This window comes from Dipteris shenzhenensis, chromosome 13, assembly GCF_047967505.1.
Source record: "Dipteris shenzhenensis isolate YYH24624 ecotype China chromosome 13, Dip_SZ_1.0, whole genome shotgun sequence".
NCBI lineage: Eukaryota > Viridiplantae > Streptophyta > Polypodiopsida > Gleicheniales > Dipteridaceae > Dipteris > Dipteris shenzhenensis.
In genome coordinates, this window is record NC_141608.1 from 54,734,433 (window position 1) to 54,752,928 (window position 18,496).

The following is an 18,496-nucleotide window of genomic DNA, read 5'->3' on the forward strand; positions in this document are numbered from 1 at the left end:
TTCAAGCTTAGTCCATATATCAGAGAAGTCAGAGTCATCGTGATAAAGATTTTTCATTGCCTCGAATGGTTGTATTTCAATTACTAAGATGTTGATTTTCGATCTTCGACTTAATGCATCCGCAACCATATTTTCTTTTCCGGGCTGATATTGAATCATTGGCTGAAAACTTTGAATAAAAGAAGCCCATTTGATATGTCTATCAGAAATCAATGCTTGCATCAAGATATGCCTAATGCTTTGTTGATCAATCTTGATCAAGAATTTTGAGCCCATTAAACAATGCTTCCAAATCCTTAGGGCATGTACAACTACTATCAATTCTTTGTCATAGATACTATAATTGAACTCTGCCGGCTTAAGCTTTCTACTTTCAAATGCTATCGGATGATTGTCTTGCATAAGCACAACTCCAATCCTAGTTCCACTTGCATTAGTTATTTTATGACAACAAAGAAAGGTCGGGAAAAGTCTAGTAACTAAAGTACTAGGGATTTGACTAAAGCTTCTTTTAAAGCTTGAAATGATTTATCATGGTTGAAAGTCCAAATGAACTTTGTAGTTTTCTTTAGGAGATAGGTCAGTGGATTTGCTAAGAACGCAAATAAGCCTAAAAATGATCTTAACTCATGTATTTCTTTAGGCTTTGCCAGGTTTCAATACATTCCACTTTCTTTGGGTCTACTTGAATACCTTCACTTGAAATGATATGACCCAAGTATTCAATGCGATCTTGAAAGAATAGACTCTTCTTGAAATTGATGTACAATTGTTTTTCTTTTAAAAGAGAAAAAGTCAATTTCAAATGTTCTCTGTGATCTTCAATATTCTTGCTAAAAACCAATATGTCATTAAAGAATGCCACTACACAATCTTGATGTTTTAGAAAGATTTGGTTCATCATTCTACTAAAAGTAGCTGGAGCATTGGTCAAACCAAATGGCATAACCAAAAACTTGTAATGACCCGTTTGCATTCTAAAAGCAGTTTTGTAAACATCTTCTTCTGTCATTCTAACTTGATGATAACCAGATTTAAGATCAATCTTGCTAAAGAATTTAGCTCCTCTCAACTTGTCAAGTAAATCATCTACTCTTGGAATTGGATACCGATTTTTGACAATGAGTTTATTAAGTGCTCTATAATCCACACACATCCTAAATGTGCCATTTTTCTTTTTCACCAAAAGGACTAGAGCACCATATGGGAAGCTACTTAGTCTAGTCAATTTCCTTTCTAGCAATTCCTCTATTTGTCTTCTTTTCATTGTAAGATGTTTACTCAATATGGAGCTCTACAAGGAGGTGAATTGCCAGGTAAAATCTCTATGCGATGATCTTCAGGTCTAGATTGGGTAAACCTGGGGGTAATTCGTCCAAGAAACAATCCAAAATTTGTGAGATAAAATCTTTGAAACTGTCATTCGATTTAATTTGCGTGGCCGTAATCGAATTAACCAAAACCAAAAATGATTTTTCACCTTTCCTTTTTGCTTGTGTGTGATTCAAAAAAGGATTCATTTCATTCTTTATTTGACCCTTCAAACAAATCCTTCTTTCCTTGTGCATGATCCACATTTGGTGAGTGTTATAGTCAACATAACGATTAAATTAATGTCGCCATGGCATTCCCAAAATTATATCTTTTTCGCTTCGAGGAGCCACTCATAAATTTCTCTTTTCTTTGTATGGATTAATCGTGAGTTCCAAATCCTTCACTTCATTCATTCTAGTTTCTATAAAAGCAGCTTTAGCCTTATACTATGTTGGTGAAACTTTAAGATTCATTGCTTTTGCTAATCGTTCAGAAATGAAATCATGTGTACTTCCATCATCGTGTAGAATAACAATTTCTTTCTCATTTATTTTCCCCTTCATTTTAAGCAATGCATAAGGAGAAAACTTACCTAATTTACTTGAGTCAGAAGTGTTACCCTCTTGCCTAACTTCATCAATCACGTTAATCTTTGTGGTTGATGCCTTCTTCTTTTTTGGACAATTATTTGCATAATGCCCCTCTTTGTGACAGTTGAAACAAGTTCCCTTCTTCAAGTAGTCTTCTTTTCTTCTTTTCATTTGTCGCGATCCTTTAAAGATGTAGTCTATGGCGTAAAGCAAGAATACGGCTTGAACTTAAACTTCTTGTCCCTATTTTGAAAAGGAACAAAAGGTTTACTCTTTTCTCCATCCTTGGGTATCCCGTTCGTTCTTGCACAATTTGTAGTAAGTGATATGGCCGAACTCAAAGAATGAGGATGAACATGTCGATCTCGGCTTTTACTTTACCCCTAATACCAGATACAAATTTCCTCTTTTGCTCTTTCTCAAAAATACTATATATGGTTTGAAGTTGAATGAGAGATTTCCAAAATTTCTCAACTTATAAAGAAACAGTCTCTTTTTCAAGTTGATGCAGACTATCCCATTGTTAACGGACTTTCGACTTGAATTGTATCGGAAGAAAGTCTTTCTTCAATCTTTTCTTCAATTCCTTCCAAGTAGTTGGTCGTCTTTTACTATTTTTGACCACATTCCACCATAGTGCCACATTGTCAATAATATGGTTAACATCACATTTAATTTTATTCTTTTCAGGAAACCTTTCACCCTGGAAATAATCATCATGTTGGCTAATCCATGCCAAAACAATTTTTACATCTTTCTTCCCATTATATTTTTGAAAAGTAAAAGATTTCCCACCAATTTTATTTTCCTTCTTTTCTCTCAATGCAGATTTAAGAGCTCTATGAATCACTCCCTCAGAATCAGATCCCGAAGAACTCTCATCTCTCGCATGTCTCTTCCTTTTCTTGCTCTTGGATCTCTCAAGCTCTTTTTCTAATTTGTCTCATTGATCTCTCTCTTGCAAAAGTTGAAGGTGAAGTGCATCTTATGAATTACCTCCTTAATATTTTCAGCAAATACCAAGAATGCATCACAACTTTGCCTCATTCCTCTTAATAATTTCATGGATGAGATAAGAAAAGCTTGACTATCCCTTTCCACTTTCTGAATAATTTGATTTCTACCATCTACTCTAGAGAAACAGATGGTTCTCTCTCAATAGTCAATTAAGACTTTGTTCTCATAACTAGTCCATTCCAATTATGGCATCAAACCTCCCCATGTCTATGGCATAAAATTTCCCTTAGAATTTTTGTGTGCTAGTAAGGTAAATTGTAAATTTTCAATAAGACCTTGGGTATAGTGTATTTTTCCACTAGCTAATTGGACAAGTTCTCTTATCTTATTCCTAACTTCTAAGTATTGTGCCCGTATGAGTTTGGGAGAGATAAAACAATGTGTGCTACCCAAATCAATTAGGAAATTTATGTTGTGAGCCCCAATTCTCCCTTTTACTCTAATCATAGTGGCATGTGCATGAGACGCAGAAGAAACCATGCATTTCATTGTAGGTTTAGATGACTTACCTCCTTCCTCTGCTTCGTCGATGGTTGGATTCATCTCGCCCATCTTAGCTTCCATCCTCTATCCTTTGACAAAATTGAGATTTCCTTTGTTTGGACATCCGAATGTCTGATGTCCTTCTTCTCCACACCTGAAACACAATCCAAGCCTTGGTGCTCATTCAATAAAAGTAGGGTCATTTTTCCAAGGAGATGCTTGTTGACCTCTCTAGTTCCCAGCAACTTTATTAGCTTGATCTTTGTTCTAGCTACCCTGCTGACTATAAGAAACAAGTTTTCTTTGATTTCTAAAATTTTAAGTATCCTGTTATTCTCTCTGTCCTTGAAATTTATTGGTATTAGAAAACTCTGGTCTTTGTTGGGGAATATTTGAACTCTAAACTCCTAGAAAACGATGACCTATAGGAATTATCACTGTCTTTGCAGCCTTTATTTCATTGTATGCCTCTAATTTCTTGAACTTTTCTTTTTTGGCCACAGCAAAGTTGGATGATGGAATTGGATGGATTACATCTAGACTATCTGCAAAGTTGCTACACCTTGAATCCTCCAAGCTCCCTTGTGCACTATGTTCAGTTATGTTTGGCACATCACAAAGATGCAATTTTACCTCATATTTGCTAGCTCTTGACACCACTTCCAAAATTTTATTGCTATTGAGGTTGCTTGCAATTGTCCACAATTTTGATAGCATGTTTTCTTGTCTAGTAGTTTTCTCCTCTTTTCTTCATAGCATCATTGATTCCAACATCACCAAGATCTAAGGTGATTTCACACTCGCTAGCTCTTGACACCACTTCCAAAAATATATTGCCAATGAGGTTGCTTATAGTTGTCCCCATTTCCAGTGGCATGTTCTCTTGTGTATTAATTATCTCTCTCTCCTAACATCATTCATTCCAACATCCTTATTGACCTCAAAGTTGCTCTCTCCTAATACCACTTCTAACAATGTACACATTTTTGGTGTTTTCATTTGTAGTATTTGTCCCTCTCTCCTTCCATGCATCAATAATTCCTGTGGAGTATAATTCAAGAAATGCATTCATTATATACAATGTAACTGTCATGGCGCTCTCCCTCTAAGAATATGGAGAATGGCACTAGCACCATTCTCCCTATGAAGTAAAGGAGAATGTCACTTTTGACATACAGAACTGTACAAAGTACTATACTCTATCACCACATCAATAAGGCTCTCAATGAAGCACTTAAAATACAACCAAACAAGCATTACAAATAACCTTTCTCTTCTTCTCCACAACCTCATAAAAAGTGCTAGAGAAAATGCACTAGTATCATTTTACTTTTAGTGGATGACAATAACATCATCCCTTAATGAGGTTATGGTGAATTTCTTTAAAAAATCATAAGAAAATGCCACTACTGCCACTCTCCAAATTTTGACAGATCTGTGCAAATAAATTCAATTCAAACACTTTGGAAAAACAAAAATTACAATGCATTGGGTTCACATGAAAACAAAATCAATTAAAAAGTGGCAGTGTTATATTATTGAAATGGTCACTACTACTATTTTTAAACTAGGATTGACATGCCATAGATCCCTTTACAATTCATCCAAAGACATAACAAGAGGAATATTAGCAATATCTTTGGTAGCTATAGGAGGCAAGGGTCCCACTGGCTCACCATCATCTTTTGAATCACGTGGTGGTCGCGAAGCAGCACGTGTTTGTAGTGACTTTTCAATTCCAGACCAAAATATGATCTTTGGGTCATTTGTTAAAAGATCAGAACAAATGGACTCGACTTCCATGACTTGTGCTTTTGTCATCACCAAGGACACCACTCTTCTTTCAAAGGATAATGCATGCCTTGTCACAACTCCTTTGGTGAAGAAGTCAACTACAAACTAATCATCCTGGCAAAAACACATGATGCTTTCTTTCATAATGCCTTTCGTGATGGCCTCATGTAGATCCTTTGTTTCCTCTTCATCACTATCAATTATGATATTATCCTCAAGTATGTTGTAGGGCTTGGCAACTTGCAAGAGGTGATCAATTCCGGCATATCCACCATATGATCTCAAGAATGTCAAAATGCCAAATGTTTCAGTCAGACCCATCAGCGCCTCATCTTCTGTGTGAATAACACACATGAATCTTTGACTCCAAATTGAACACTTATTAATGGAATTCTTAAGATTGGCCATCTCTATCATATTCAAAAATGACAAAAGAACAAACTGTGATGGAGATAGTGTGGACTGCATTATGCCTTTAATTAACTTCCCAAATGTAGCTTTATTCCAATCCATGTTTTTTGCAAATCCTTGTGTAGTGTCAAGCACACACAAGCTGATAAGCAAGCCTATCTGGAAAGTGTTGGGACAAAAACTCATCACCTTCCATTTCCATATTGATAATCGAGACCATCCATGGAAAACACTTTTTTAACTTGACAATGTCATCATTTCTTGCTTCTATTAACTGGCATTGTTGGTTAGGAAATAAATTACCTTGAAGGTTTGATTAAAAAGGATTTTAACTAGAATTTGAAACTACCCCTTACATTGAGTGCTGAAAGCATAAAGGATAGCACTTTGTTGGGACCACTGAGGGAATTTATGGCGAGTTAAGCAAGGACTTAGGAAGTAATCACATGGCCTTTTTGAAGGATGGTCCAAGATGTCATAAGGAAGAAATCACATGACCTTAGTGGAGGATTGGTCCAAGATCTTAGAACAGTATTTATAAGCAAGAAACTTTCCACTTGGAACACCCCATATGACAATGGACAATAGGAGGAAAAGCTTGACATTTGTCAGTAGTTTAAAAGCTAATGACTAGTGAGCTATATATTGGCAGTAACAATAATGAAAGAAGAGAATGGACACTAGTACAAGGGGAGGCATGAAGAGCATCAAAAATCGAGGGAGAAAGGACACTGACATGGCATTCAAGAGCTCTACTTTTTCTCTATTGTGGGTGTCATGTCAGTGTTCTTCACCATGCATACTCTAGAGAAGGAAGGTATGTACTAAACTAGGTAGAGCTGACCAAAGCTACTTATGCCTTTGATTCGAACTTCGACGAGTACATAGCAGTGGATTATCTCCAAGTACTGATAAATAAAATTGGACTTTCTATTGGAGACTAGTCACTATCTTGTACTTTTTGTTATATACTGATAGGAATGTGAGTATGAAAATTGATCCCCACTTTGACACTTTGTTAGAAGGAATGGTATGATATGGATTATTCTCACTTAAGTGTTATGAAGAGGTTGGATATTAATGGACTACTCTCACTAGGTATTTGAAAAGGGCAATGCCATTTGTTTGCATTTGGTTTACTTTGACATTGGAAACTGGTCCATTAGGATGGTTGGATAGATTGTTGGATAGGACAAACACACCACACACACACACACACATTAATCAAGGCAAATCCATTTTGGTTGACAAAAAATGAGTCATAACTAATCCCCAACTCACAAACACAAAACCCAAAGCAAAACCTGAAAACTCACTAAGAACTAGTGAATCAGCAATCTACTGTTGACTGTACTAGGAAAATTCCAACTTATGCAGTAAATCATAGGAAGAGGGATTTTTATAGACTCAACCCACGTACACCATGTAGTCTTTAAATCATCCTACACAAAACATGTGTTCAAAAAGCCGACACATGGTACGCATGTATGTGTCAATATATTGTGCGGTGTTCAACAATACCACATGGTTTATTGACTTTATACCACACATTGTATCTATAAACCGTAGGATACATTTTGTTTATATTGTGCAGTGTATTAATCATCGTGTGGTATTTAACGATCTCAAGAGAATTCTTGTGCCACATTGAAAAAAACACGTTTTTAAAGTTTAGAACATTTTGATGCACTTTTTAATTAAAAAAGTATGTACTTTTATTTTTAAAATGTACTATAAAAATCCTTGAACATATCTTTTAGGCCTTCGAAGGATGATCTACAAACTAAGAGGGGGAATTTGAAAAAATGCAGGTCTATGTACAATGGTACAAACTCTTGTTGTGCAGTCACTATGCTCACATATGCACATACTACTTTGAAGTTTTCAGTTCTAATTGCTACCATATGCACCAAACCAAGTTTAAAAAATATCTTTTATAGGCACTCTCTACTTATCCAATGCAAAGTTCCCTCTACATGAACTACTACACCTGCACAAACTACAATAACTACCTACACACTCTTATGTAGCTAAAAATGGATTTAGTTGATTTCAAGAAAAGATTTTGAACATTGATGAAAAATACCTTTCATTATCAAAGTTATTTCAAAATATATAGTACCTAGTAGAAGATACTCAATGATGTACATCAATAAGGTTCAATCACAACACAAGTATCGATAATTGGATCCTTTTATTGATACATTTGGATCTCTTTCTAAGTTCATAAAAGCCTTCTTGAACAAATCAAACATTTAATGGAAAAGGTTTCGGCATCTAATGTTGGTAGCAATGGCCTATGCCAAGATACCTAGGAAGAGCCAAGTTCAAAAAATTAAAGAGGGAAGAGGGGGGATATGCTTTTACTCCATACCACTGAAATTCAAGGGGCTATTCTAAAATCCCTATTTACATATGCTCTTTTGAAAAAATCATACTAGAATGTCTAAAAATTTCCCCAATGTGAATAAATAAACCCCTTATTATCTTATCTTTCTATGAAATTTGATAAATTAAGAAAACCCCTTATGTTGTCGACACATGGTATGGTTACATATTTTTAAATGACCCCCCTCTACCTTTCACTAATCCCCCTTTCTAGAGAGATCCAAGTGGTCACATGTGCTTTGTGCTAGGAAAGGAATTGATGGCGATTAAGTGCTAATGAAACTGGCCATTAAAATGAATGCATGGTAGCACCACTTTTTTTAAAATAATAAATACTTCTAATATGTGCCTCCTTCATGCAAGGATGTATACATTTGATATATTTTTAAGTAGTATCAAGAGTAAACATAGTAATATAATAACATAATATTGCTATATACTTATTTTAAGTCGATTATTATTTAGAGTGAAAAAATGTTTCACACCGGAATAATAATAAATTCTTGTCTTCAAAGTGCTTCTACTTGAATAGACATGCACATGACATCTCCAGTCAATCATATGGTGCACGACACAGTCCTAGGGTCTTTATTCCATTGTATCACTTTCAATTTGGCCTTGAGGTCCCATTCTACTCCAAGCCATCATCTTGAATAATGCTATAAATATCCACATCAAATAAAATTGAACAATTACTTATGTGTATCATAGGTTATTAAAAAATTTTAATTAAAAATTACAAGAAATTATCCTTTCAAAGATGAGAGAGAGAGAGAGAGAGAGAGAGAGAGAGAGAGAGAGAGTGTGTGTGTGTGGGTGGGTGTGTTCAACTTTTCCTCATTTTCATACATACATATTAAACATGTATTTTTTGTGATATATTATATGCATCAAGATCAATGCATAGTGGCTTATGCTCAATCAAGTGTATAATATCTTGGAGATGGTCTCATTGCTTAATATGCTAGTAACTTTCATACTCAAGGTGGAAAAAGGATCTAATTAAATTAGTCACTAGTGCCTTTCAAAAATGGCATTACTTTTAAATATAGTCCTATAGCCCTAAGGATCTCACATATGCTATGGGTATTGGCCTTAATTCCCATGCCTTCATTACAACTTCTGGGGCACTAAGGGGCCATAATGTGCTAGATTCAGATATCTATTCCATTAAGACCAGATGGTTTCCTTGGCTACAACTTTCTAGGGCACTACAGGGATGTAATGTTTTATTTATATATATATGTTCCATTAAGAGCATATGGTTGCCTTTGAGTTCATCTATGGGAATAGGAGGGGACTGTATTGTCTTCAATGGCCTACTTGTCTATGGGAATAGGAGGGTACTGCATTGTCTTCAATGGCCTACTTGTCCATCTCGAGGGGTAAGACACAAATGTGTATGATGTGGTTTATCATGGATGTCAAGGCCTTAAGTTAGACCGATGCTTGCGGTGAGTGACGGTCTACTCGTACACTTGGCATGTGAAGTGGCATACACAGCAACTTTGTAAAGCTGATGGATGTTTTTTTGGGAATGGTTTATGAAAAGTGTTGAGAGGCTATGTAAGACAAAAAGCTAGACTAGAGGGTAGCATGGCATAAGTATGGTTGGTGCAAGAGTCAATGCTTTAAATAATGAAGTTTCGTGTACAACTTATGTCAGACATACCTTGACCTTGGGATGATAACGATGATCCACGGGTTGTTGGAGGGATCAAAGAAGGGAAGGGAAATAAAAAGAAAATGATGGTCTAATTGCAACTCAAAGTGAACACCTTTTGTTTTTACAGTTATGGAGAAATGGAGGAAACAATATAAACAAGAAAGAGATTAGAGAGAAACAGATAGAAAATCATCGTGAAGGACCATAAGAGAGAAATTATCCTCTAGATTTATAAAAAATGCCTACTAAATGTACCATCGATTGGTTAGAAAATGGTCTCAAAGATGCCAGTCAAAGAGGGGAAATTGTGATAGATCAGGAGGAGGAATAAAATTAATCATGTTGCTGTTATTCACATTTGTTTATAACCTTTATGTATATGCTAAGGAAAATCCATTACCTCTTTAGTACTGCTCATTTGGTGCAATGTTAATTTATAGTAGTCACTATCGGGTAGAGGAAATTGGTATAAAGTGCATGCAGCACATTTTCTCAAGTAGCTAAGGCCAACTTTTTGCAAGACAGTAGAGCTAGTGCAAGGGATACAAATCTCATCACAAGAAAATAGATTACATTGGAACCATACAGGTTAGTTGCAAGTGAATTTTAGAAAATTACAAGTGTTTCTATTTGATGTGAAATGGTTCAAAGTTTATGTAGAGGTACTCAAGATACAATGAGGAAGATGCTAAGTGGGTTTTAGGCCATTGACTCAACAAAAGTTTGGGATGACCTTAGTGACACATTCGTTCTATCAACACACCATAAGTGTTTTTCTTATATAGCCAATTTGGTATATTACCCTTGGATTTCATCAAGCTTACATGAACATATCATGAACTTTTGTCTTAGGTGGTCTTTTAACCTGATTGAGTGGACAACTAGTGGTGTTTTGTGATTCAAGTTGCACCTAGAAATTGACATATAATTGAAGATTTGGAAGTAGAGCATGACATGGAATATTAAAAAATAAATGTATTAGAAGCTAGCAATTCCAATACCCCTTTGATGCCAAGCACTTTGGAACATGAAGATAGTTTGGGTTCCTCTCAAAGGGTTTCTTAGACACTGATCTAGGAGACCTTGATTTACATGCTAAAGATGTGTAAGGCCGAGCCACGAATGATTAAGAGGATGAGCACTTACCTCACGAGAAAGATTCCAGCAAGGCTTTGATTGATCAACACATGGATGACAACATTGATAGAAAAATATTTTTGGTTGTGAAAACATTTTTTCTGATTTCACTATTACAAGATGCAAGGTGAAACCCCACACTATCCAAGATTATCAATGGTTCAAGTCATTGCAATGCCATATTATTGACATCATTTTTTTAATGTTGTGTTTTTTTCAAAAGCTTTAGTAGTGGCACAAATGTCAACGCTTTTAAAACAAATTGTAGTCTTTTTGATGCCATCATCAATGTCAATGAAAATCTCAATGTAACTTTATTTTTTACACTAATATCGCTGGATGTCATTTTCATTAAAGAATTGAGTAATAAACATCGATGAATAGCATCGAAATAGGGGCTAATGGTAGTCGTGTGAGCCACACGTACACTACGTAATTTATCAAAATTGTTGCTACATGGTGTTAGAATAGTGACTGTTTCTAACAATCCAAAGTAAACATAAATTCTACAAAACTATTTAAAAAAGGAGGCGCATGTACTTCCAAAATGGAAAGTTTACTTTATGAAAATGTTGTTCGAGAATCAAAAGTTTACTTTTTGGCACTGTCATTTCCACATAATAAATTTCAGAATATCTCTCTATAATGTTGCACTTAATAACAATTTAAATTAGTAATTTAATAAAAAAGATAATTTAATTACATTTAAATTAATAAAAGTAATTTAAATATATGAAAATATTATATGTATGCATGCATGTATGTATGTATGTATGCTCTCTCTCTCTCTCTCTCTCTCTCCCCCTCCCCTCCCCTTTCCCCTTCCTTTTTCTCTCTTTCTTACCTCCCTCCCTTTCTCTCTTTCCCCCTCTATCCGCTCTATCAACAGTCATAGCATGAATCTCACACAGACACAAATCAACTAGAAGCCTTGTGGGCATGCCTATGCCATGTCGACAAGTGCATTGCACTGGTCCCACCATATGTATCAATGGCTTTCCATCGATGAACCAGGGACATGTATGTTCCATGCATGGATGTGTAGCATTGTGTGTGACGCTATATCTATGAGATTTTAGAGTTTTTAAACTCTCAAAATGTGTTTATTGATACCGTTATGATACCTTGAAGATTTTAGAGGACTCTTATGGTATATTAATGTCATACATGGGCCATACATAGATACATAAATTAATGTCATGCATGGGCCATACATACATACATACATTAATTTATTTATTCATGCATTTAAATTATTTGTATTAATTTAAATTATAATAAATTAAGTGAATATAATAATTAGTTTATAAATTATAATAAATTAAGTAAATAATTAAGAAAAAATTAAGTCTTTTGATGTAACTAGTAATGAGAGTTTACAAGTGTTTGTAATGTATTAAAGTGTGTCACGTTAAATTTTATAATTTTGATTTAATTTCCTTCAGAAAACTCTTAAAATTTTCTTGTTATCTTTGTTTTGAAGAGTGGGTTTTTTCTTAAATTTTATCCAAAAACTAGTCCAAAAGTATCTATGAAAATGAATTTGTACATTGACAAGTCCAAAATTAATGAAATAAGTGTTCATTGTAGATCTTTCTTCATGAGCATTGCATAGACTATTTTGGCAATCCATTAAAAGCTTTATTGCAATCCTCCCAAACATAAGTTGTCATTTTAACACATCTGCATAGTTTATGAGGAAGTTGGCTATTTCTTTAAGCAACCTACCCATAGCATAATAGACATTCGTGACCATGTGGCCTTGGGTTTTGGATGTGCACATGGTTTTGCATATAGCTTTGGCACAAACCAAGGAAATCTAGTTGGAGGAGCACACCTTCGATCTTGCTTGTGCTTACTCTCAGTTCAATGTAGATGCTTTCCCTAATCAATGATTCCTACCAGCATGGATCTACCATCTCATGTGAAATCCAACATATAGTTGCCAGTGTTCAAATTGGTGTGTGAAAGTTTGCTTGTATATTGCTCTCCATGCATGTTCCATAGCACAAGTGATATGAAAATGTGTTGGCAAAACAATCATGCTCGCAACTTAGAGAGTGGAGAATGGCAATCAAAGCAAGGTTCTTCCTCTTCTTATCCATTTGGCATGTGATCCAAAGGAGGGAGGGAGACACAAGAGCATGTAATGGATACTACCTTTGTTAAAGAACAGATTGAGACAACAAAGGTCTTTGTCATGTGAATAGCCTATTGCTCAACACACGGCTCTATGCGTCACAGTCATTGCTAGCTCTATCTTTAGTGAGGCATGTGCTTGTGCATCATGTTTACTTCTCTTGCCGGAATTTGACACACACATTAATCAGGGCAAAGCCATTTTGGCTGACAAAAAATTTGTCATCACTAATCCCCAACTAACAAACACAAAGTCCAAAGCAAAACCTAAAAACCCATTGAGAACTAGTGAATCAGCAATCTAGTGTTGACTGCAATAGGATAATTTCAACTGATGCGGTAAATCACCGGAAGGAGGATTTTTATACACCCAATCGTGTACACCATGTAGTCTTTAAATCATCCTACACAAAACACGTGTTCGAAAAGCCGACCCATGGTACGCGTGTACGTGTCAATATATTGTGCAGTGTTCAACAATACCACATGGTTTATTGACTTTATACCACACATTGTATCTATAAACCATAGGATGTATTTTGTTTGTATTGTGCAGTGTATTAATCATCGTGTGGTATTTAATGATCTCAAGCAAATTCTTGTGCCACCTTGAAAAAAACACGTTTTTAAAGTTTAGAACATTTTGATGCACTTTTTAATTAAAAAAGTATGTACTTTTATTTTTAAAATGTACTATGAAAATCCTTGAACATATCTTTTAGGCCTTCGAAGGATGATCTACAAACTAAGAGGGGGAATTTGAAAAAATGCATGTCTATGTACAATGGTACAAACTCATGTTGTGCAGTCACTATGCTCACATATGCACATACTACTTTGAAGTTTTTAGTTGTAATTGCTACCATATGCACCAAACCAAGTTTAAAAAATATCTTTTACATGCACTCTACTTATCCAATGCAAAGTTCCCTCTACATGAACTACAACACCTACACAAACTACAATAACTACCTACACACTCTTATGTAGGTAAAAATGGATTTAGTTGATTTGAAGAAAAGATTTTGAACATTGAAGAAAAATACCTTTCATTATCAAAGTTATTTTAAAATATATAGTACCTAGTAAAAGATACTCAATGATGTACATCAATAAGGTTCAATCACATCACAAGCATCAATAATTGGATCCTTTTATTGACACATTTGGATCTCTTTCTAAGTTCATAAAAGCCTTCTTGAACAAATCAAACATTTATTAATGAAAAACGTTTTGGCATCTAATGTTGGTAGCAATGGCCTATGCCAAGATACCAAGGAAGAGTCAAGTTGAGAAAATTGAAGAGGGAATGAGGGGGGATATGATTTTTCTCCAGACCACTTAAATTCAAGGGGCTATTCTAAAATCCCTATTTACATATGCTTTTTTGCAAAAATCATACTAGAATGTGTAAAAATTTCCCCAACGTGAATAAATAAACCCCTTATTGTCTTATCTTTCTATGAAAATTGATAAATTAAGAAAACCCCTTACGTTGTCGACACATGGTATGGCTACATATTTTTCAATCACCTTCCTCTACGTTTCACTGATCCCCCCTTCCAGAGAAAGCCAAGTGGTCACCTCACGGTCACATGTGATTTGTGCTAGGAGAGGAATTGATAGCGATTAGGTGCTAATGAAACATGCCACTAAATCAATGAATGCATGGTAGCACCACTTTTTGAAAAACAAGAAATACTTCTAATATGAGTCCCCTTCATGCAATGATGTATACATTTGATATTTTTAAAGTAGTATCGAGAGTAAACATAGTAATATAATAACATAATATTTCTATATACTTGTTTTAAGTTGATTATTATATAGAGTGAAGAAACGCATCATGCTAGAACAATATTATCTTTTTTGCACATGACATCTCCATTCAATCATATGGTGCATGACAAAGTCCTAGGGGCTTTATTCCATTGTATCACTTTCAATTTAGCCTTGAGGTCCCATTCTACTCTAAGCCATCATCTTGAATGATGCTGTAAATATACACATCAACTTATGTGCATCATAGGTAAATAAAATTTTGTAATTCGAAATTACAAGAAAATCTCCTTTCAAAGAAGTGTGCACGTGTGTGTTCATCTTTTCCTCATTTTCATACATACATATTAAATGTGTATTTTTTGCGATATATTATATGCATCAAGATCAATGCATAGTGGCTTATGCTCAATCAAGTGTATGGACGTATCTTGCAGATGGTCTCATTGCTTGACATGCTAGTAACTTTCATACTCGAGGTGGAAAAAGGATATAGTTAAATTAGTCACTAGTGCCTTCAGAAATGGCATTAATTTTAAATATAGTCCTATAGCTCCAAGGATCTCACATATGCTATGGGTGTTGGACCTTAATTCCCATGCCTTGGCTTCAAGTTCTAGGGTACTAAGGGGACATAATGCGCTAGATTTAGATATCTATTCCATTAAGAGCATATGGTTGCCTTTGCTACAACTTTCTAGGGCCCTAAGGGGACGTAATGTTCTAGATTTAGATATCTATTCCATTAAGAGCATATGGTTGCCTTTGAGGTCATCTACGGGAATAGGAGGGGAGTGCATTGTCTTCAATGGCCTACTTATCTATCTCCACGGGTAAGACACATGTGCGTAGGATGTGGTTTATCATGGATGTCAAAGGCCTTAAGTTAGATCACTCCTTGCGATGAGTGACGGTCTACTTGTGTACTTATCTATTTACATTGGCAAAACGTGGGTGAATAGGATGTGGGTGGGGTTTACCATGCATCCTTGGAGCTATAGGACTATATTTAAAATTAATGCCATTTCGTTGCCTTACATGTAGATGGAGTGAGGAGGTTAGTATGACAAGAAGAAGAAAAAGGCTATTTCGAGACTATGTCGTGGAGACCGATCAACTTGAACGTTAAGTCTTGACGAAATAGAAACCTATGAACTTTGGTGGAGACCTATAAACTTCCACAAATTGACAAAACAATGACAGCTATTTACAAGATTGAGCCCAAAGTTGAGATCAGTAGGAAGATTTCATAGAGAGTGTAAATGAATGGCGAAATGTTGCTGCATGACGGAAGGACGTCCGCATCTCACACTTGCAGCTCAGCATGCAATCAAACAAACCCATACGAATGAAATTGTTCGAGTCGCGCAACACGACGCTTTGGTACCGTCGCCAAATTTTGTCGTCGATCATTACGTGTTGATCCCTGTATGTTGATCGATTGCCAAGAAGCCATGATCGATATTGCAGCTCCCCAACTGAAATTAGTTATCTATGTTCACACGCAAACATCCATGGCGGAATTACTCCGGATGTAGTCTGCTTATTGGAGGCTCCCATGCTCCCGACGTCTTTTTTCGGCGACTCTTTCAAGCATACCCTCGACACTCAGATCGAATGCATCCTTTAATGAATGATCTGTAAATTCAGGCACAGCTGCAGAGCTTACATAGATTAATCCAGGAATCAGGTCGATGATGGCTTCGCGCATGCTCAATATCTGCTCCCGTGAATAGCTGCTGAGGATTTGCTGTACATTGTTTAGGTCCCTATTGGGAATCAAAACGGAATACTGCTGTGGATCTTTTGGGAGGTGCCATGTATACTGATTATACGCCGAGTCCTGGTGGAAGAACACAGGAATGCAACCAGAGAGCATGCCATCGAACGTGGAGCGCCTAGTGCTCGTGTCACCTGGCGGTTGCAAGCAGAATTCCGATTGCAGAAGCTTCTCTGTGATAGGTTCCGGGTTGTGGGCGCATCTGATCTCCCGGCAATTCAGAAACGCGCATGCGGAGGATGAGGCATTGAGGCATTGCTCCAAAACCGATTGGCGGATGCTTCCTTGTTTGCCTGACCTTGGAGCTCCAACGAAAGCAAACAGATACGATCGCTGAGCTGATCGCACTGTGTTCTGCCATTCCTGCAAGCTGTTCAAGGAACGCGGATGGAAGGCGGTCGGATAGGGAATTGCTTGCTCGTTCCATTCCCAAGGCCTGCTCTCCAAGAAGAGCGCGGTCACGTTCTCCATCTCCGGGAGGCTGCGCAAACTGGTGCCCCAACTGTGTGTGAAATTCAAAGGTCGACTAAAATCCCAGGCCGTGCGACCCATTACGATGAAATGATCATCCCCGCCATGCCTCTTCCATGTTGCCGCAGCGTTCTCCTCCAGCCAGGAAACTAACTCCACACCCTGCTTAGCCCTGTCTGACATATTCTTCCCATACAAGAAGCGGAGGGCATCTAGGCCACTGTAATAGGGTATGAAGAAGGCGTCGGCGTTGGAGGAATCGGAAGTAATACAAGGATAGTGAGGCATCCTGGCATGAAAGATGACCTCTAGCATATATGGATCGGTTGCAAACCAATCGGTCGAGCCATTGCTACTCAAGGGCCGCCCAAATCCCTCGTGCTGCAAATGCGGACAGAAATTGAGCCAGTCGGCGAGCTTGTAATCGCATTGCTCGAGTATGGATTTATGAAACACAGGTGGCAAATCGTACATGTACACCCTCTTTCCATCGCACGAGGGAGACGACGCAAAATCGACGCTCTGTTCCGGCATCCTGATAAGCTGCTGATTAGTTCGTGTAGACAAGACACTGCTATCTGCATCGTCGAGCTCGCTCGTTACTGCATCGAGCTTAACTAATTTATCTTTAATCTCTCGCCTGCCGAAAGTGTGCCCCTCGCCGACAGAATTGTACATCGGTTGTAGCGGTAATGCATTCGATTCAGCGGAAACACTGTGGAGTGTTCGAGGAAGAGCGCCACTTTCTTCACCGAGCTGGTTCTGCTGCAGCTCATGCAAAGGTCCTCTCATGAATTGATGCCTGACAATATCTTCATGGAGGTTGCCATCGATCTCACGTGACTCGGAGCAGGGGGGAAGTCGCAACGAAGTAGAGGTAATACGCAACATGACAATTGCAAAGCAAAGGAAAGACAGGACACAAATATACTGAAAGCTGCTGTAAGGCGATCTCATATCCTTGGGAAACAATCTCTTCATGTCGTGAAATCTCTTAGCCATATTTGGATGGGCAGCTCAACAAACGATCTCTCTCTCTCTCTCTCTCTCTCTCTCTCTCTCTTTCTCGCTCTCTCTCTCGCTCGCTCTGTAAGTTGTCTCTGGCACCGTGTCTCTTGAGCCCCAAGAGGCAAGGACTCCTAGCCTTCCACTTCTCCTGCCCAATCCACGAAGCACTTGCTTTTATCTCGAGGCCTTCTGGCGACTTGGTCGGGTGAGAGAGAGAGAGAGGGAGAGGAATCTTTCAGTCGGCAAGCTGAGTCGAAGCGGAGAGTCAAACAAAGGTGTCAAGGCAAAGGACGCAACCGACGAGATGATAGATTTTGCTAAAACAAGAGCCATCACAGCCGAAGGAGCACGGGGTGGCGTATGTCTTTGGTTTTAGAGGCCGGCCTTCCTCGGCCTTCTTGACTTCCACCCTAGTCTCTATTCTTTCCTTCAACCCTTTTTGCTTCTACGTGTAATGCATACATGGGTTCTCGTATAAGACGCGTGGATGTGTGTTACATGCCTGCATGAACGTGTACA

At 37.3% G+C, this 18,496-nt stretch overlaps 1 protein-coding gene across 1 annotated transcript; it reads right to left on the bottom strand.

Moving 5' to 3' along the window:
- Positions 1–15,924: 15,924 nt before the first annotated feature.
- On the bottom strand, positions 15,925–18,031 carry LOC147895599 (putative xyloglucan galactosyltransferase GT19). The gene has a single exon (XM_087383992.1). The coding sequence runs from the start codon at positions 17,969–17,971 to the stop codon at positions 16,262–16,264; it is 1,710 nt and encodes a 569-aa protein (XP_087240118.1). The 5' UTR covers positions 17,972–18,031; the 3' UTR covers positions 15,925–16,261.
- Positions 18,032–18,496: the final 465 nt, after the last annotated feature.

What these genes read in the sequence shown, in the direction of transcription:
- LOC147895599 (XM_087383992.1), bottom strand. Translation starts at nt 17,971, where the DNA reads ATGGCTAAGAGATTTCACGACATGAAGAGATTGTTTCCCAAGGATATG.